This window comes from Pristiophorus japonicus, unplaced genomic scaffold (genome assembly GCF_044704955.1).
Source record: "Pristiophorus japonicus isolate sPriJap1 unplaced genomic scaffold, sPriJap1.hap1 HAP1_SCAFFOLD_1321, whole genome shotgun sequence".
Taxonomy (NCBI): domain Eukaryota; kingdom Metazoa; phylum Chordata; class Chondrichthyes; family Pristiophoridae; genus Pristiophorus; species Pristiophorus japonicus.
Genome location: NW_027250989.1, coordinates 12,501 through 33,179, shown reverse-complemented (window position 1 = coordinate 33,179; position 20,679 = coordinate 12,501). Strand labels below are relative to the sequence as shown.

Sequence of the window (20,679 nt, the reverse complement as noted above, 5' to 3'; positions counted from 1 at the left end):
GCCCCTAAGTGGAGGAAGTGCATCCGGGAGGGCGCTGAGCACCTCGAGTCTCATCGCCGAGAGCGTGCAGAAAGCAAGCGCAGGCAGCGGAAGGAGCGTGCGGCAAACCAGTCCCACCCTCCCCTTCCCTCAACCACTGTCTGTCCCACCTGTGACAGGGACTGTGGCTCTCGTATTGGACGGTTCAGTCACTGTTCGAGTGGAAGCAAGTCTTCCTCGACTCCGAGGGACTGCCGATGATGATGGTGAAGGGTGGGGGAGGAGTCAGTCTGGTTGATACACAAACCTTTCAGGATGTTGATGTCCCAGTCGTTCCCCACACTTGTCTCGTTCTCCGCTTGCTGCCCCGTCTTGATCTCTGTTGCAGACTTAATCTCCACTTCTCTCTGCGCCCTGCCAGGTCGGTTAGAAATATATGAAGGACACAAGATGGCGGGTGCTATAAACACCCCCAGCAACCCCTCCACCGTGACTCCCACCGCCCACAGCTCATCCGCCTCCTGTCAGACACAGCTGAGTGGGCAACACTCTCGTCCCTGAGTCAGAAGGTCGTGGGTTCGAATCCCACTCCAGGGACTGGAGCACAGAAATCCTGGCTGACACTCCCAGTGCAGTACTGAGAAAGGGCCGCACTGTCGGAGGGGCAGTACTGAGAAAGGGCCGCACTGTCGGAGGGGCAGTACTGAGGGAGGGCCGCACTGTCGGAGGGGCAGTACTGAGGGAGGGCCGCACTGTCGGAGGGGCAGTACTGAGGGAGGGCCGCACTGTCGGAGGGGCAGTACTGAGGGAGGGCCGCACTGTCGGAGGGGCAGTACTGAGGGAGGGCCGCACTGTCGGAGGGGCAGCACTGAGGGAGCGCCGCATGTGTCGGAGGGGCAGCACTGAGGGAGTGCCGCACTGTCGGAGGGGCAGCACTGAGGGAGTGCCGCACTGTCGGAGGGGCAGCACTGAGGGAGCGCCGCACTGTCGGAGGGGCAGTACTGAGGGAGCACCGCACTGTCGGAGGGGCAGCACTGAGGGAGTGCCGCACTGTCGGAGGGGCAGTACTGAGGGAGTGTCGCATGTGTCGGAGGGGCAGCACTGAGGGAGCGCCGCACTGTCGGAGGGGCAGCACTGAGGGAGTGCCGCACTGTCGGAGGGGCAGTACTGAGGGAGTGCCGCACTGTCGGAGGGGCAGCACTGAGGGAGCGCCGCACTGTCGGAGGGGCAGTACTGAGGGAGTGCTGCACTGTCGGAGGGGCAGTACTGAGGGAGCGCCGCACTGTCGGAGGGGCAGTACTGAGGGAGAGCCGCACTGTCGGAGGGGCAGTACTGAGGGAGTGCCGCACTGTCGGAGGGGCAGTACTGAGGGAGCGCCGCACTGTCGGAGGGGCAGTACTGAGGGAGAGCCGCACTGTCGGAGGGGCAGTACTGAGGGAGTGGCGCACTGTCGGAGGGGCAGTACTGAGGGAGTGCCGCACTGTCGGAGGGGCAGTACTGAGGGAGTGCCGCACTGTCGGAGGGGCAGTACTGAGGGAGTGCCGCACTGTCGGAGGGGCAGTACTGAGGGAGCGCCGCACTGTCGGAGGGGCAGTACTGAGGGTGTGCCGCACTGTCGGAGGGGCAGTACTGAGGGAGTGCCGCACTGTCGGAGGGGCAGTACTGAGGGAATGCCGCACTGTCGGAGGGGCAGTACTGAGGGAGTGCCGCACTGTCGGAGGGGCAGTACTGAGGGGATGAAGCCGAGCACTTTACTGCTGCTCACTGGACTGTCAGACTCGGCCCGAACGAATTGGAACGTGCATGATCAGAGTTTTCAGAAATGATTAAAACACACTTACTTCAGTTTCTGTTGAATCGACTGTGGAATCAGTTCAGTGGGAGTCCAGGAATCCTTGTGTGATTGGGGTGGGGGGGAGGCGGGAAATGGGGAATATGGTAAAAAAATAACAAAGGATTAGATTCCTACCCCAGATAACACTCCGGTTACCAGCATTTCGAACAAACATTTCAAGTGAGTCTCCTCTCGGGAGCAACCATTTTCACCAACTTATCACCCGCATCGGGCACTCCCACCATAAGGGCAATGGGAGTAAGCCCCTCAAGCCTGTTACACAGGAACAGCAAGAGGCCCATTCAGCCCCTCGAGCCTGGTACACAGGAACAGGAGGAGGCCCATTCAGCCCCTCGAGCCTGTTACACAGGAACAGGAGGAGGCCCATTCAGCCCCTCGAGCCTGTTACACAGGAACAGGAGGAGGCCCATTCAGCCCCTTGGGCCTGTTACACAGGAACAGGAGGAGGCCCATTCAGCCCCTCGAGCCTGTTACACAGGAACAGGAGGAGGCCCATTCAGCTCCTCAAGCCTGCTCTGCCATTTAATAAGATTATGGCTGATCTGAATAGAGACCGTGAGATGTTTCACATCCATCTGACAGGGCAGGTGGGGCCTTGGTTTAACGCATGATGTGAAAGACGGCCCCTCCGACAGTGCGGCACTCCCTCAGTACTGCCCCTCCGACAGTGCGGCACTCCCTTAGTACTGCCCCTCCGACAGTGCGGCACTCCCTCAGTACCGCCCCTCCGACAGTGCGGCACTCCCTCAGTACCGCCCCTCCGACAGTGCAGCACTCCCTCAGTACTGCCCCTCCGACAGTGCGGCACTCCCTCAGTACCGCCCCTCCGACAGTGCGGCACTCCCTCAGTACCGCCCCTCCGACAGTGCGGCACTCCCTCAGTACTGCCCCTCCAACAGTGCGGCACTCCCTCAGTACTGCCCCTCCAACAGTGCGGCACTCCCTCAGTACCGCCCCTCCGACAGTGCGGCGCTCCCTCAGTACTGCCCCTCCGACAGTGCGATGCTCCCTCAGTACTGCCCCTCCGACAGTGCGGCACTCCCTCAGTACCGCCCCTCCGACAGTGCGATGCTCCCTCAGTACTGCCCCTCCGACAGTGCGGCACTCCCTCAGTACCGCCCCTCCGACAGTGCGATGCTCCCTCAGTACCGCCCCTCCGACAGTGCGATGCTCCCTCAGTACCGTCCCTCCGACAGTGCGATGCTCCCTCAGTACTGCCCCTCCGACAGTGCGGCACTCCCTCAGTACCGCCCCTCCGACAGTGCGATGCTCCCTCAGTACCGCCCCTCCGACAGTGCGATGCTCCCTCAGTACCGCCCCTCCGACAGTGCGATGCTCCCTCAGTACCGCCCCTCCGACAGTGCGATGCTCCCTCAGTACCGCCCCTCCGACAGTGCGATGCTCCCTCAGTACTGCCCCTCCGACAGCACAGGGTTCAAAACCCATGACCTTCTGACTCAGAGGCGAGAGAGAGAGACCCCCACTGAGCCGTGGCTGGCACTTTGAGCCGAAGGTTTGGTTAATCTTACCGGGTCATTGAAGGGAACTCCCAGAGTGTCCATGGCGTAGTACAACGTCTCTTTCTCCAAGAGGGAATTCTCAATGTACCATTTCATGTCCTGGGGAGCGACAGAGGGACGTGAAAAAACAGCAGTTCCATGTAACGCGGGCACAGAAAGCAACATTGCACCGACGGCTTTGGTGAGTCAACTCCTGACCAAATAGCCGGAAAAGTCTTGGGACGTGTCGTCAACAGCGACAGGCCAGGGCGGGGCCGGGCGGGTGCGGGTGGGGCGAGTCACGGTGCAGGACAGGTGAAAGGTCATGGTGCGGGACGGGGGGGTTGGCAGGTGAAGGGTCAAGGATCACGGTGCGGGACAGGTGAAAGGTCACGGTGCAGGACGGTGGTCAGGTGAAGGGTTGAGGGTCACGGTGCAGGACAGGGGAGTCAGGGAAGGGTCAAGGTGCGGGACAGGGGTCAGATGAAGGGTCACGGTGCGGGACAGGGGGTCAAGGGAAGGGTCAAGGGTCACGGTGCAGGGCAGGTGAAAGGTCACGCTGCGGGACAGGGGGTCAGGTGAAGGTCGAGGGTCATGGTGCATAGAAACATAGAAAATAGGTGCAAGAGTAGGCCATTCGGCCCTTTGAGCCTGCACCACCATTCAATATGATCATGGCTGATCCACCTCAGTACCCCTTTCCTGCTTTCTCTCCATACCCCTTGATCCCTTTAGCCGTAAGTGCCACATCTAACTCCCTCTTGAATATATCCAATGAACTGGCCTCAACAACTCTCTGTGGTAGAGAATTCCACAGGTTAACAATTCTCTGAGTGAAGAAGTTTCTCCTCATCTCGGTCTTAAATGGCTTACCCCTTATCCTTAGACTGCGACCCCTGGTTCTGGACTTCCCCAACATCAGGAACATTCTACCCGCATCTAACCTGTCCAATCCCGTCAGAATCTTATACATTTTTATGAGATCCCCTCTCATCCTTCTAAACTCCAATGAATAAAGGCCTAGTCGATCCAGTCTCTCCTCATATGCCAGTCCAGCCATCCCTGGAATCAGTCTGGTGAACCTTCGCTGTACTCCCTCAATAGCAAGAACGTCCTTCCTCAGATTAGGAGACCAAAACCAGGTGAGGCCTCACCAAGACCCTGTACAACTGCAGTAAGACCTCCCTGCTCCTATACTCAAATCCTCTCGCTATGAAGGCCAACATACCATTTGCCTTCTTCACCGCCTGCTGTACCTGCATGCCAACTTTCAATGACTGATGAACCATCACACCCAGGTCTCATTGCACCTCCCATTTTCTTAATCTGCCGCCATTCAGATAATATTCTGCCTTCGTGTTATTGTCTCCAAAATGGATAACTTCACATTTATCCACATTTTACTGCATCTGCCATGCATTTGCCCACTCACCTAACCTGTCCAAATCACCCTGCAGCCTCTTAACATCCTCCTCACAGCTCACACCGCCACCCAGCTTAGTGTCATCTGCAAACTTGGAGATATTACATTCAATTACTTCATCTAAATCATTAATGTATATTGTAAAGAGCTGGGGTCCCAGCACTGAGCCCTGCGGCACTCCACTAGTCACTGCCTGCCATTCTGAAAAGGACCCGTTTATCCCGACTCTCTGCTTCCTGTCTGCCAACCAGTTCTCAATCCACGTCAGTACATTACCCTCAATACCATGTGCTTTAATTTTGCACACCAATCTCTTGTGTGGGACCTTGTCAAAAGCCTTTTGAAAGTCCAAATACACCACATCCACTGGTTCTCCCTTGTCCACTCTGCTAGTTACTTCCTCAAAAAATTCCAGAAAATTTGTCAAGCATGATTTCCCTTTCATAAATCCATGCTGACTTAGACCGATCCTGTCACTGCTTTCCAAATGTGCTGCTATTTCATCCTTAATAATTGATTCCAACATTTTCCCCACTACTTATGTCAGGCTAACCGGTCTATAATTCCCTGTTTTCTCTCTCCCTCCTTTTTTAAAAAGTGCCGATACATTAACTACCCTCCAGTCCATAGGAACTGATCCCAAGTTGATAGACTGTTGGAAAATGATCACCAATGCATCCATTATTTCTAAGGCCACTTCCTTAACTACTCTGTGATGCAGACAATCAGGCTCCGGGGATTTATTGGCCTTCAATCCCATCAATTTCCCGCCTAATAAGGATATCCTTCAGTTCCTCCTTCTCTCTTGACCCTCGGTCCCCTAGTACATCCGGAAGATTATTTGTGTCTTCCTTCGTGAAGACAGAACCAAAGTATTTGTTCAATTGGTCTGCCATTTCTTTGTTCCCCATTATAAATTCACCTGAGTCCGACTGCAAGGGACCTACGTTTGTCTTCACTAATCTTTTTCTCTACACATATTTATAGAAGCTTTTGCAGTCAGTTTTTCTGTTCCCAGCAAGCTTCCTCTCGTACTCTATTTCCCCCCTCCTAATCAAACCCTTTGTCCTCCTCTGCTCAATTCTAAATTTCTCCCAGTCCTCAGGTTTGCTGCTTTTTTTGGCCACTTTATAAACTTCTTCCTTGGATTTAACACTATCCTTAATTTCCCTTGTTAGCCACGGTTGAGTCACCTTCTCTGTTTTATTTTTACTCCAGACAGGGATGTACAATTGTTGAAGTTCATCCATGTGATCTATAAATGTTTGCCATTGGCAATCCACCGTCAACCCTTTATGTATCATTCACCAGTCTGTCCTAGTCAATTCACGTCTCATGCCGTCGAAGTTAGCTTTCCTTAAGATCAGGACCCTAGTTTCCGAATTAACTGTGTCACTCTCCATCTTAATAAAGAATTCTACCATATTATGGTCACTCTTCCCCAAGGGGCCTCAAACAACAAGATTGCTAATTACTCCCTTCTCATTACACATCACCCAGTCTAGGATGGCCAGCCCTCTAGTTGGTTCCTCGACATATTGGTCCAGAAAACCATCCCTAATACACTCCAGGAAATCCTCCTCCACCACATTGCTACCAGTTAGGTTAGCCCAATCTATATGTAGATTAAAGTAGCCCATGGTAACTGCTGTACCTTTATTGCACACATCCCTAATTTCTTGTTTGATGCTGTCCCCAACCTCACTACTACTGTTTGGTGGTCTGTACACAACTCCCACTGGCGTTTTCTGCCCTTTGGTATTCCGTAGCTCCACCCATACAGATTCCACATCATCCAAACTCATGTCCTTCCTTACTATTGCATTAATTTCCTCTTTAACCAGCAACGCTACCCCACCTCCTTTTCCTTTCTGTCTATCCTTCCTAAATGTTGAATACCCCTGGATGTTGAGTTCCCAGCCTTGGTCATCTGGGGGGGGGGTCAGGGAAGTGTCAAGGGTCATGATGCGGAACAGGGGACAGGTGAAGGGTCGAGGGTCACGGTGCGGGCCATGCGAAGGGTCAAGGGTCACGGAGCGGGCCATGCGGTCAGGTGAAGGGTCAAGGGTCACGGTGCGGGACGGGGATGGGGAAAGCGAACCTGACCGTGGACCGCGCGAGAGTCAACGGGTCTCACCTCCCTGGGCAGGATCTCTGCCGCCCGATTGGCCGTGAGCTTCGATTCGTAAAAGGCCAGGTTCTGGCGCACGCCGCGATCCTCGGGCCGGAAGAGCAGGAAGGTTCTGGAACTTTCCACGGCCTTCTCGTAGTTCCCCGCTGCGGGTCCGCGGGACGGAAGTGAAAAAGGGAGAATCAGTGACGGGAGACCGAGACTGTGTCACCGATCAACGCCCCTCCCCTCCCCTCCCCTCCCCTCCCCCCGGGCCCCTTCACACGACCAAAACCCCACGGACATCGCTAGCAGAGCCCGACCCCTGACCCCATCCTCGTCCAACCCCGCCCCTCATCGACGCCTGACCCCATCCTTGTCCAAACCTGCCCCTCATCGACCCCTGACCCCATCCTCGTCCAACCCCGCCCCTCATCGACGCCTGACCCCATCCTTGTCCAACCCTGCCCCTCATCGACCCCTGACCCCATCCTCGTCCAACCCCGCCCCTCATCGACCCCTGACCCCATCCTCGTCCAACCCCGCCCCTCATCGACCCCTGACCCCATCCTCGTCCAACCCCGCCCCTCATCGACCCCTGACCCCATCCTCGTCCAACCCCGCCCCTCATCGACCCCTGACCCCATCCTCGTCCAACCCCGCCCCTCATCGACCCCTGACCCCATCCTTGTCCAACCCCGCCCCTCATCGACCCCTGACCCCATCCTTGTCCAACTCCGCCCCTCATCGACCCGACCCCATCCTCGTCCAACTCTGACTCTCATTGACCTCTGACCCCATCCTCGTCCAACCCTGCCCCTCATCGACCTCTGACCCCATCCTCGTCCAACCCTGCCTCTCACCGACCCCTGACCCCATCCTCGTCCAACCCCGCCTCTCACCGACCCCTGACCCCATCCTCGTCCAACCCCACCTCTCACCGACCCCTGACCCCATCCTCGTCCAACCCTGCTTCTCACCGACCCCTGACCCCATCCTCGTCCAACCCCGCCTCTCACCGACCCCTGACCCCATCCTCGTCCAACCCCGCCTCTCACCGACCCCTGACCCCATCCTCGTCCAACCCTGCTTCTCATCGACCTCTGACCCCATCCTCGTCCAACCCTGCCTCTCACCGACCCCTGACCCCATCCTCGTCCAACCCCGCCTCTCACCGACCCCTGACCCCATCCTCGTCCAACCCTGCTTCTCACCGACCCCTGACCCCATCCTCGTCCAACCCCGCCTCTCACCGACCCTTGACCCCCATGTCCAAACCCCACATTGACCCGACCCTCATCCTCGTCCAACCCTGCCTCTCATCGACCCCTGACCCCATCCTCATCCAACCCCGCCTCTCATCGACCTCTGACCCCATCCTCGTCCAACCCCGCCTCTCTTCGACCTCTGACCCCCATCCTCGTTCGATCTCAAGCCCCTGGTCCGACCCCTGGCCCCTCCACCCCACTCATCCGATGCTGAACACCTCGACCGCCACTGCCCTGGACCGACCCCTGAACCCTCTCGTCCAACCCTCAACCTCCATGTCCAACCCGTGACCCCTGGTCTGACCGCCCCCCCCCCCCCCCCCCCCCAGCGACCCACCTTTGTGATAGGCGTACTGCAGGAAGTTGAAGAGAGAGGGCAGGAAGCTGTCAATGGAGATTGTCTGGCCGGGTTTGGTGGAGACTTCGTTGACACAGCCCTGGTTACAGCCCAGCACCTGGACATAGTGATCTGGGGAGGGAGACAGGAGTTAGACCAGCGACTCAGCCCCCCCGGGCCCCCGCAGCAACTCTCAGTCACACAATCACAGAACGATATCGCACAGGAGGAGGCCATTCGGCCCATCGGCTCCCTGCCGGCTCATTGAAAGAATGATCCCATTAAACCCACTTTCTCCCTGCAAACTCAGCAATTTATTTTCCTTCAAGTATTTAACCAGTTCTTTTTCAGTGTCAGCCGTGGCTCAGTGGGCCTCCCCCTCGCCTCTGAGTCAGAAGGTTGTGAGTTCGAGTCCCACTCCAGGGACTTGAGCACATAAATCTAGGCCAACTCTCCCAGTGCGGTACTGAGGGAGCACCGTACTGCGCTGTCGGAGGGGCAGTACTGAGGGAGAGCCGCACTGTCGGAGGGGTAGTACTGAGGGAGTGCCGCACTGTCGGAGGGGCAGTACTGAGGGAGCGGCGCACTGTCGGAGGGGCAGTACTGAGGGAGTGCCGCACTGTCGGAGGGGCAGTACTGAGGGAGCGGCGCACTGTCGGAGGGGCAGTACTGAGGGAGCGCCGCACTGTCGGAGGGGCAGTACTGAGGGAGTGCCATACTGTTGGAGGGGCAGTACTGAGGGAGTGCCGCACTGTCGGAGGGGCAGTACTGAGGGAGTGCCGCACTGTCGGAGGGGCAGTACTGAGGGAGTGCTGCACTGTCGGAGGGGCAGTACTGAGGGAGCGCCGCACTGTCGGAGGGGCAGTACTGAGGGAGTGCCATACTGTTGGAGGGGCAGTACTGAGGGAGCGGCGCACTGTCGGAGGGGCAGTACTGAGGGAGCGCTGCACTGTCGGAGGGGCAGTATGAGGGAGCGCCGCAATGTCGGAGGGGCAGCACTGAGGGAGTGCCACACTGTTGGAGGGGCAGTACTGAGGGAGCGGCGCATTGTCGGAGGGGCAGTACTGAGGGAGCGCCGCAATGTCGGAGGGGCAGCACTGAGGGAGTGCCACACTGTCGGAGGGGCAGTACTGAGGGAGCGCCACACTGTCGGAGGGGCAATACTGAGGGAGTGCCACACTGTCGGAGGGGCAGTACTGAGGGAGCGCCGCACTGTCGGAGGGGCGGTACTGAGGGAGAGCTGCACGGTCAGAGGTACCATCTTTTGGATGAGACGTTAAACCGAGGCCCCATCTGCTCTCTCAGGTGGATGTAAAAGATCCCACGGCCACTATTTTGAAGAAGAGTAGGGGGAGTTATCCCCGGTGTCCTGGGGCCAATATTTATCCCTCAATCAACATCACAAAAACAGATTATCTGGGTCATTATCACATTGCTGTGTGTGGGAGCTTGCTGTGCGCAAATTGGCTGCCACAATACAACAGCGACTACACTCCAAAAGTACTTCATTGGCTGTAAAGAGCTTTGAAACGTCCAGTGGTTGTGAAAGGCGCTATATAAAGGCAAGGCTTTCTTTCTTTCATGCAGAGAATTCCAGGTCATAACAACTCAGTAACAACTTATATTTATATAGCTCTTTCAATGTGCTAAAACGCTCCAAGGCTGTAATGTCTGTAAGCTTGTAATGTTTGTAGCTCCACACTGTGAATGTGGACGTATTGTGTACTGCAGCTGTATAGTTAATCATTAAACAGAACAGGCTTTCCGGAGAGTGCTGAGAGAGCAGCCTGCATGTTCGGAAGCTGTGTGTGTTGTGCTCCGTGAAGATATCACATTTGGCGACAAGGATGGGATTTTTCAGATGTTTAAAGCTTAAATTTTGTTGGTGAAGTATTCAGCCAGCCGACAGAAGTTTCTGTCTTTGAAAAAAGCTACAAAAATCCAAGGTAAAATACAGCACATGGTGTGAACAGCTAGAGTTTAAAATGGCAGGTGTAATCGGATATTTGGGAGAACATAGACACGACCGGGAACGTTTTAAAGCGTATGTGGGTCGGCTAGAAATGTATTTCACTGCAAATAACATCATCGAAGTTCCAGACAATGCAGTCCAGAACCGGGCTGTGTTGGAACGTAAGAAAGCGATTTTCTTATCGGCGGCAGGTCCGGGATTGTACGAGACCCTTGTAAATCTGCTTGTGCCTGACGAGCCAAAGGACACAACACTTAAAGAGATTTTAACGAAGCTGGAGCAGCACTATAATCCCAAACCGTTAGAAATTGCTGAAAGCTATCGTTTCGGGATTCGGAACCAAAAGATTGATGAAAGTATCACTGATTACATCGTCGCATTAAAAAAGCTATCGATGCACTGTAATTTTGGAAACTTTCAAAACCAAGCATTACGGGATCGTTTTGTTTGTGGGGTGAAAAATGATGCGATCAGAAGGAAGTTATTGACGACGGATGACTTGACTTTTGAGATTGCAAGGCCGAAAGTCTCAGAAACTGGAAATTCTAACAGAGCGTCGAAGTTGTGCTATAGGTGCCTGGAACAACACATTGCTCAAAGTTGTCCATACGTGAAGGCAGAGTGTTTCTTCTGCAGAAAGACTGGGCATCTTGTGAAGGCATGCCGACTGAAGGGTAAACCAGTGTTCAAAGCTATGAGTCGAAATCCAAAGAAACTACATGGAAACTACATGGAAGAACAACAACAGGACGAGTTACACGTCATCAGGAGCACGAGGTTAACGGACAGCGATTCGGAAAGCATCAAAATCCACATAGATGTTGCGGGATTCACGATACCAATGGAAATTGACAGGGGTGCATCCGTGAGTGTAGCACCGGAGTCGCTGTACCTCAACAAATTGCGTGATTTCCAACTGGAGAAATCCAAGATAGAGCTGCGAGGCTACTCGGGGGAGAAAATTCCTGTAGTAGGCCGTATCACTGTACCGGTGAAATATAAAGATCAATTTCAGAACTTGCCTCTAATAGTAGTGAAGGGAGACAAGTCTGCCTTACTAGGAAGAAATTGGTTGAGCTCACTGAAGCTGGATTGGAGTAAGATTTTCTGTGTGGAAGCAAGATTTTCATCAACGGATGAGGTTATCAAGCAGTATCCGAAGGTGTTCTGCGAAATGGGCAGTCCGATTCAAGGCTTCAAGGTGAGTGTCAGGGTACAGAAGGACGCTAGATCGGTTTACTACAAGCCATGTTCCGTACCATATGCACTCAAGGAGAAAGTTGAGCAAGAACTCAAAAGACTAGAGACCGAGAACATTATTTGTAAGATAGATCGATGTAATTGGGCTACACCCTTGTTGTTGTATCTAAGTCCGATGGTAAGGAAAGATTGTGTGGTGATTATAAAGTAACCGTAAACCAGGTTCTAGAGGCTAATGTCCCAAATACATTGTTGAATATAGAAGATTTGTTCACAACACTGACAGGTGGTCAGATCTTCTCAAAACTGGATCTTACTTACTTGCCTACTTACAGCTTGACCTAGATGAGGAGTCCAAGTCATGTTTGACTATAAACACTCATCTAGGCCTATATCAATTTAATAAACTGCCGTTTGGAGTGTCTTCCGCCCCCTGCCATATTCCAAGGGGTGATGAATCAGATTTTGCAAGGTATTGAAGGGGTAGTGTGTTATTTGGATGACAGACTAATTTCAGCACCAAATAGGCAAATTCATAATAACATATTGAATGAAGTCCTCAAACGGCTAGAGAAGCACAGAGTACGAGTGTCTGCTCGTAAGTGTGAGTTATTTAAAAACTCAGTGGAGTACTTGGGGTACAGAGTAGACAAAGATGGTTTACATCCAACCATGGAAAAACTGGAAGCAATTAGAAATGCACCCACTCCCAGGAATGTCACTGAACTTCGATCATTTTTGGGTCTTTTGAACTATTATGGGAAGTTCCTACCAAATTTGGCTACAGTATTACATCCACTGAATGAACTTTTGAAAAAACAGGTCCATTGGAAGTGGTCAAAAGAATGCGATACAGCATTCAAGGAGTGTAAAAGCAAATTGGTAGAGAGCACCATGTTAGTTCACTATGACATATCTAAGGAGATTAAGCTAGCATGTGATGCCTCTCCGTATGGAGTCGGGGCAGTGATCTCTCATGTATCACGTAGTGGGGAGGAGAGACCAATTGCTTTTGCTTCACGCACTTTCAGTGCCAGTGAGAGTAATTATGCGCAAATTGAAAGGGAAGCTTTGGCATTAATTTTTGGGGTCAAGAAGTTTCACAAATACTTGTATGGTCGTAAGTTTACCATCGTTACGGACCATAAGCCCCTAACAGCAATCCTCCATCCAAAGTCCCCAGTTCCAACATTAGCTGCAGCCCGAATGCAGAGATGGGCTTTGATTTTGTCAGCATATACATATGTATTGAATACAGACGATCAGCTGATCACAGTAATGCTGATGCAATGTCTAGATTGCCTTCCCCATCGCAAGTTACACCCGATAGGGAAGAGGTGTTCTATTTTTCATACATTGATGAACTGCCAGTCACAGCTGAAGAGATTGGTAGAACTACTAAACGTGACCCAGTGATGTCAAGTGTATGAGTATATTGAAATGGATGGCCAAACCAAGTAACAGACAAAGATACACATCCATTCTTCATTCGTAGGAATGAATTATCAGTCGATAAAGATTGTATCATGTGGGGTGCAAGAGTGGTTATACCAAATAAATTCAGGTCCAAATGATTATGAGACCTCCATGACCAGCTCCTGGGAATGTGCTTGACCAAGAGTTTTGCACGCAGTTATTTATGGTGACCAGGTCTTGATAAAGATATAGAGTACATCGTGAGTTAGTGTACGACATGTCAATCGGTAAGCAAGCAACCATCACCCAGTACCATTACAGCCATGGAAATGGCCTCCCAGGGTGTGGCAAAGGCTACATATTGATTTTGCTGAGTTAGAAGGACAACAATTGTTCATTGTAATTGATAGCCATTCAAAGTGGGTTGAGGTATTTCCAATGTGGAAAATAACAACAAGTAAAACATTGGACATTTTACGAAAATTATTTTCTGCATTTGGCCTCCCTGAAGAAATTGTTTTGGATAATGGACCACAATTTCGTTCAGAAGAATTTGCACAATTCACGAGCAAAAATGGTGTGAAATATACCAAGATTCCACCATACCATCCTGCTTCGAATGGTGCAGCAGAGCGCACTGTACAAATTGTAAAACGTGCCTTCATAAAACAGATCCAAATCCAAGGAAACGACAATTGTCACTGGATCACAAATTGGCTAATTTTTTGATTACATATCGAAATACTCCTCATACAACTACTGATAGAACACCAGCAGAGTTGTTTCTCAAACGACAGCCACGAACCAGATTCTCGTTGTTAAAACCAAATTTGGCACAGTCCGTAGAAGAGATACAATTAAGACAAAAAGAGTATCACGATAAAGGGAGACTAAAAGAGAGAAGTGTGAAATTAAACCAGAAGGTGAGAGTGAAGAACCATCACCATAAATGGTTAAAGTGGTTACCAGGAAGAGTGGTGAAGATATGTGGTCCTCTCACATATTTGGTAAAGATGTTTGATAATGGACAGGTTAGGTTTGTCCATATTGATCATATTTTACCCACAGACATGGAAGGAGTTGAAGGTGGGAAGGATTCAATTATTTCTGACTTTTTATATAGTTTTGATATACCAGTAGAAAATCCTAAATCCAATGTACTTGAAACAAATCCAGGAGAGAATCCGAATGAAAGTCTGAGTCCGGTCAGGAAAACAAAGAGCCTGAAGTTAGAGTGAGTTCAAATAAAAATCAAGGAAATTCCGTGGAGGAAAATGTTCCTCAGGATGAGCCTCAGATGAGTGTGAAATCAACACCATGTTTGGAAGGTTCTGTTCGAGAGCGAAGGTATCCCCTTCGAAACAGAAAATAAGTGGTAAAGTTAAATTTGTAAATATGTATAAAAATGAAAATTATTTATGGTGTTTGTTATGATGGCATTTCCATTAAGGAGGTAGAAGTGTAACGTCTGTAAGCTTGTAATGTTTGTAGCGCCACACTGTGGATGTGGACGTATTGTGTACTGCTGAGAGAGCAGCCAACAAGTTGGGAAGCTGTGTGTGCTGTGTTCTGTGAAGATAGCACAAAGGCCTTTCACAACAGCGTTATCAAACAAAAATTCACACCGAGCTACAGAAGGAGAAATTAGGGCAGGTGACCAAAAGCTGGGTCAAAGAGGTCGCTTTTAAGGAACGTCTTGAAGGAGGAGAGAGAGGTCGAGAGGCGGAGAGGTTTAGGGAGGGAGTTCCAGAGCTTGGGGCCCAGGCAACAGAAGGCACGGCCACCGATGGTGGAGCGATTATAATCAAGGATGGTCAGGAGGGCAGAATTAGAGGAGTGCAGACATCTCGGGGGGTTGTGGGGCTGGAGGGGGTTACAGAGATAGGGAGGGGTGTAGGGGCTGGAGGTAACAGAGATAGGGAGGACTGTAGGGGCTGGAGGAGGTTACAGAGATAGGGAGGGGTGTAGGGGCTGGAGGAAGTTACAGAGATAGGGAGGGATGTAGGGGCTGGAGGAGGTTACAGAGATAGGGAGGGGTGTAGAGGCTGGAGGAGGTTACAGAGATAGGGAGGAGCGAGTGTCATGGAGGGATACAGCCCCTCCAACAGTGCAGTGCTCCTCAGTATTGGCCCCTCCGACAGTGCGGCGCTTTCTCAGTATGCCCCTCCGACAGTGCAGCACTCCCTCAGCACTGCACTGGAGTGTCAGCCTAGATTTATGTGTTCAAGTCCCTGGAGTGGGTCTCAAACCCACAACCTGCTGACTTGGAGGCGAGGGGGCGGCCCACTGAGCCACAACTGACAGGGCAGGTACAGCACGGGTTAGTTATTGTATTACAGCCAGAACTTGGATTAATGCTGCCTCCTGGTGGTGAGTTACTGTATTACACCTAGATTCTTGCACCATTGACCTGCAATTATTTCCTTTTCAAGTATTTCCCAATTGTCTTTTGAAACTCGCTGTTGAATCTGCTTCCACCACAATTTCAGGAAGCCCATTCCCAATCACAACAAATTGCTGTGTATTTTTTCTCCTCATCTCACCTCTGGTAACATTGTCACCTGGAGGCAGCCTCGCTCCATGTCCTGAGTGTAATTCAGTAACTCACCACCAGGAGGCAGCCTCGCTCCATGTCCAGAGTGTAATTCAGTAACTCACCACCAGGAGGCAGCCTCGCTCCGTGTCCTGGGTGTAATTCAGTAACTCACCACCAGGAGGCAGGCTCGCTCCATGTCCCAGGTGTAATTCAGTAACTCACCACCAGGAGGCAGCCTCGCTCCATGTCCTGGGTGTAATTCAGTAACTCACCACCAGGAGGCAGCCTCGCTCCGTGTCCTGGGTGTAATTCAGTAACTCACCACCAGGAGGCAGCCTCGCTCCATGTCCCAGGTGTAATTCAGTAATTCACCTCCAGGAAGCAGGCTCGCTCCATGTCCCAGGTGTAATTCAGTAACTCACCTCCAGGAAGCAGCCTTGCTCCATGTCCTGGGTGTAATTCACGAACTCACCACCAGGAGGCAGCCTCGCTCACTGTCCTGGGTGTAATTCAGTAACTCACCACCAGGAGGCAGCCTCGCTCCATGTCCTGGGTATAATTCACGAACTCACCACCAGGAGGCAGCCTCGCTCCATGTCCTGGGTATAATTCAGTAACTCATCACCAGGAGGCAGCCTCGCTTCATGTCCTGGGTGTAATTCAGTAACTCACTACCAGGAGGCAGCCTCGCTCCATGTCCCGGGTGTAATTCAGTAACACACCACCAGGGGGCAGTCTCGCTCCATGCCCTGGGTGTAATTCAGTAACTCACCACCAGGAGGCAGCAACGCTTCATGTCCTGGGTGTAATTCAGTAACTCACCACCAGGCGGCAGCCTCGCTCCATGTCCTGGGTGTAATTCAGTAACTCACCACCAGGAGGCAGCCTTGCTCCATGTCCTGGATGTAATTCAGTAACTCACCACCAGGAGGCAGCAATGCTCCATGTCCTGTGTGTAATTCAGTAATTCAACACCAGGAGGCAGCCTCGGTCCATGTCCTGGGTGTAATTCAGTAACTCACCACCAGGAGGCAGTCTCGCTCCATGCCCTGGGTGTAATTCAGTAATTCACCACTAGGAGGCAGCCTCGCTCCATGCCCTGTGTGTAATTCAGTAATTCAACACCAGGAGGCAGCCTCTCTCCATATCCTGGGTGTAATTCAGTAACTCACCACCAGGAGGCAGCAACGCTTCATGTCCTGGGTGTAATTCAGTAACTCACCACCAGGAGGCAGTCTCACCACCAGGAGGCAGTCTCGCTCCATGCCCTGGGTGTAATTCAGTAACTCACCACCAGGAGGCAGCAACGCTTCATGTTCTGGGTGTAATTCAGTAATTCACCACCAGGAGGCAGCTGCGCTCCATGCCCTGGGTGTAATTCAGTAACTCAGCACCAGGAGGCAGCCTCGCTCCGTGTCCTAGGTGTAATTCAATAACTCACCACCAGGAGGCAGTCTCGCTCTATGCCCTGGGTGTAATTCAGTAACTCACCACCAGGAGGCAGCAACGCTTCATGTTGAGGGTGTAATTCAGTAATTCACCACCAGGAGGCAGCCTCGCTGCATGTCCTGGGTGTAATTCAGTAACTCACTACCAGGAGGCAGTCTCGCTCCATGCCCTGGGTGTAATTCAGTAACTCACCACCAGGAGGCAGCCTCGCCCCATGTCCTGGGTGTAATTCAGTAACTCACCACCAGGAGGCAGCCTCCCTCCATGTCCTGGGTGTAATTCAGTAACTCACCACCAGGAGGCAGCAACGCTCCATGTCCTGGTTGTAATTCAGTAACTCACCAGCAGGAGGCAGTTTCGCTCCATTCCCTGGGTGTAATTCGGTAACTCCCCACCAAGAGGCAGCAACGCTCCATGTCCTGGTTGTAATTCAGTAACTCACCAGCAGGAGGCAGTTTCGCTCCATGTCCTGGTTGTAATTCAGTAACTCACCATCAGGAGGCAGCCTCGCTCCATGTCCTGGTTGTAATTCAGTAACTCACCAGCAGGAGGCAGTTTCGCTCCATGCCCTGGGTGTAATTCAGTAACTCAGCACCAGGAGGCAGCCTCGCTCCGTGCCCTGGGTGTAATTCAGTAACTCACCACCAGGAGGCAGCTCGCTCCATGTCCTGGGTGTAATTCAGTAACTCACCACCAGGAGGGAGTCTCGCTCCATGTCCTGGGTGTAATTCAGTAACTTACCACCAGGAGGCAGCCTCGCTCCATGCCCTGGGTGTAATTCAGTAACTCACCACCAGGAGGCAGCTCGCTCCATGTCCTGGGTGTAATTCAGTAACTCACCACCAGGAGGCAGCCTCGCTCCATGTCCTAGGTGTAATTAATCAACGCCTCGATTTCAAAATTCTGCTCCCTCTTTTAAATCCCTCCATGAATCTCGCCCCTCCCTGTCTCTGTAATCTCCTCCAGCCCCATTACCCCCGAGAATTCTGGCCTCTTGAGCATCCCTGATTATAATGTTTTTTATAATGGCTCCGTGTGAAACGGCTAGGAACATATTACTCGGCTAAAGTCGCTTGATAATTGCAAGTGGTTGTTGAGGTTGAATGACCTCCTGTGCTCTATCACTCTGGGAGAAATTAGGGCAGATGACCCATGGAGGTGGTTTTAAGGAGCGTCTTGAAGGAGGAGAGAGGTCGAGAGGTGGAGAGGTTTAGGGAGGGAGTTCCAGAGCTTGGGGCCCAGGCAACAGAAGGCACGGCCACCGATGGTGGAGTGATTATAATCAGGGATGGTCAAGAGGGCAGAATTAGAGGAGTGCAGACATCTCGGGGGGTTGTGGGGCTGGAGGGGGTTACAGAGATATTGCGGGGTGTAGGGGCTTGGAGGAGGTTACAGAGATAGGGAGGGGTGTAGAGGCTGGAGGGGGTTACAGCGATAGGGAGGGGTGTAGGGGCTGGAGGAGGTTACAGAGATAGGGAGGGGAGTAGGGGCTGGAGGAGGTTACAGAGATAGGGAGGGGTGTAGGGGCTGGAGGAGGCTGCAGAGATAGGGAGGGGTGTCGGGGCTGGAGGAGGTTACAGAGATAGGGAGGGGAGTAGGGGCTGGAGGAGGTTACAGAGATAGGGAGGGGTGTCGGGCTGGAGGAGGTTACAGAGATAGGGAGGGGTGTAGGGGCTGGAGGAGGTTGCAGAGATAAGGAGGGGTGTAGGGCTGGAGGAGGTTACAGAGATAGGGAGGGGTGTAGGGGCTGGAGGAGGTTACAGAGATAGGGAGGGGTGTCGGGCTGGAGGAGGTTACAGAGATAGGGAGGGCAGTAGGGGCTGGAGGAGGTTACAGAGATAGGGAGAGGTGTAGGGGCTGAAAGAGGTAACAGAGATAGAGAGGCTGCGAGGGGCCATAGAGGGATTTGTAAACAAGGATGATAATTTTGAAATCAAGGCATTGCTTAACCGGGAGCCAATGTAGGTCAGCGAGCACAGGGGGTGATGGGTGAGCGGGACTTGGTATGAGTTAGGACACGGGGCACAGGGGGTGATGGGTGAGCGGGACTTGGTGCGAGTTAGGACACAGGGGCAGCGAGCACAGGGGGTGATGGGTGAGTGGGACTCGGTGCGAGTTAGGACACAGGGGCAGCGAGCACAGGGGGTGATGGGTGAGTGGGACTCGGTGCGAGTTAGGACACAGGGGCAGCGAGCACAGGGGGTGATGGGTGAGCGGGACTGGGTGCGAGTTAGGACACGGGGCAGCGAGCACAGGGGGTGATGGGTGAGTGGGACTCGGTGCGAGTTAGGACACAGGGGCAGCGAGCACAGGGGGTGATGGGTGAGCGGGACTCGGTGCGAGTTAGGACACGGGGTCAGCGAGCACAGGGGGTGATGGGTGAGTGGGACTGGGTGCGAGTTAGGACACGGGGTCAGCGAGCACAGGGGGTGATGGGTGAGTGGGACTTGGTATGAGTTAGGACACGGGGCACAGGGGGTGATGGGTGAGTGGGACTCGGTGCGAGTTAGGACACGGGGTCAGCGAGCACAGTGGGTGATGGGTGAGTGGGACTCGGTGCGAGTTAGGACACGGGGCAGTGAGCACAGCGGGTGATGGGTGAGTGGGACTCGGTGTGAGTTAGGACACGGGGTAGTGAGCACAGCGGGTGATGGGTGAGTGGGACTCGGTGCGAGTTAGGACACGGGGCAGTGAGCACAGGGGGTGATGGGTGAGTGGGACTCGGTGCGAGTTAGGACACAGGGGCAGCGAGCACAGGGGGTGATGGGTGAGTGGGACTGGGTGTGAGTTAGGACACGGGGGCAGTGAGCACAGGGGGTGATGGGTGAGCGGGACTGGGTGTGAGTTAAGACACGGGGTCAGTGAGCACAGGGGGTGATGGGTGAGCGGGACTCGGTGCGAGTTAGGACACAGGGGCAGCGAGCACAGGGGGTGATGGGTGAGCGGGACTCGGTGCGAGTTAGGACACGGGGTCAGCGAGCACAGGGTGGAATGGGTGAGTGGGACTCGGTGCGAGTTAGGACACGGGGTCAGTGAGCACAGGGGGTGATGGGTGAGTGGGACTCGGTGCGAGTTAGGACATGGGGCAGTGAGCACAGGGGGTGATGGGTGAGTGGGACTCGGTGCGAGTTAGGACACGGGTGCAGTGAGCACAGGGGGTGATGGGTGAGTGGGACTCGGTGCGAGTTAGGACACAGGGGCAGCGAGCACAGGGGGTGATGGGTGAGTGGGACTGGGTGTGAGTTAGGACACGGGGTCAGTGAGCACAGGGTGTGATGGGTGAGTCGGACTCGGTGCGAGTTAGGACACGGGGTCAGTGAGCACAGGGGGTGATGGGTGAGTGGGACTCGGTGCGAGTTAGGACACGGGGGCAGTGAGCACAGGGGGCGATGGGTGAGCGGGACTCGGTGCGAGTTAGGACACTGGGCAGTGAGCACAGGGGGTGATGGGTGAGTGGGACTCGGTGCAAGTTAGGACACGGGGACAGTGAGCACAGGGGGTGATGGGTGAGCGGGACTCGGTGCGAGTTACGACACGGGGACAGTGAGCACAGGGGGTGATGGGTGAGCGGGACTGGGTGTGAGTTAGGACACGGGGGCAGTGAGCACAGGGGGTGATGGGTGAGTGGGACTCGG

At 53.4% G+C, this 20,679-nt stretch overlaps 1 protein-coding gene across 1 annotated transcript in view; it reads right to left on the bottom strand.

Annotated features, from left to right (window-relative positions):
- Positions 1 to 20,679, bottom strand: part of LOC139242407 (prolyl 3-hydroxylase 1-like) — a 52,338-nt gene that overhangs the window by 19,611 nt on the left and 12,048 nt on the right. The window contains exons 3-7 of the mRNA XM_070870343.1: positions 8,472 to 8,603; positions 6,894 to 7,033; positions 3,364 to 3,453; positions 1,821 to 1,873; positions 287 to 393 (exon numbers count right to left, since the gene is read on the bottom strand). Of these exons, the coding sequence (XP_070726444.1) occupies positions 287 to 393; positions 1,821 to 1,873; positions 3,364 to 3,453; positions 6,894 to 7,033; positions 8,472 to 8,603 (522 nt within the window). The remainder of the gene's footprint in view (positions 1 to 286; positions 394 to 1,820; positions 1,874 to 3,363; positions 3,454 to 6,893; positions 7,034 to 8,471; positions 8,604 to 20,679) is intronic.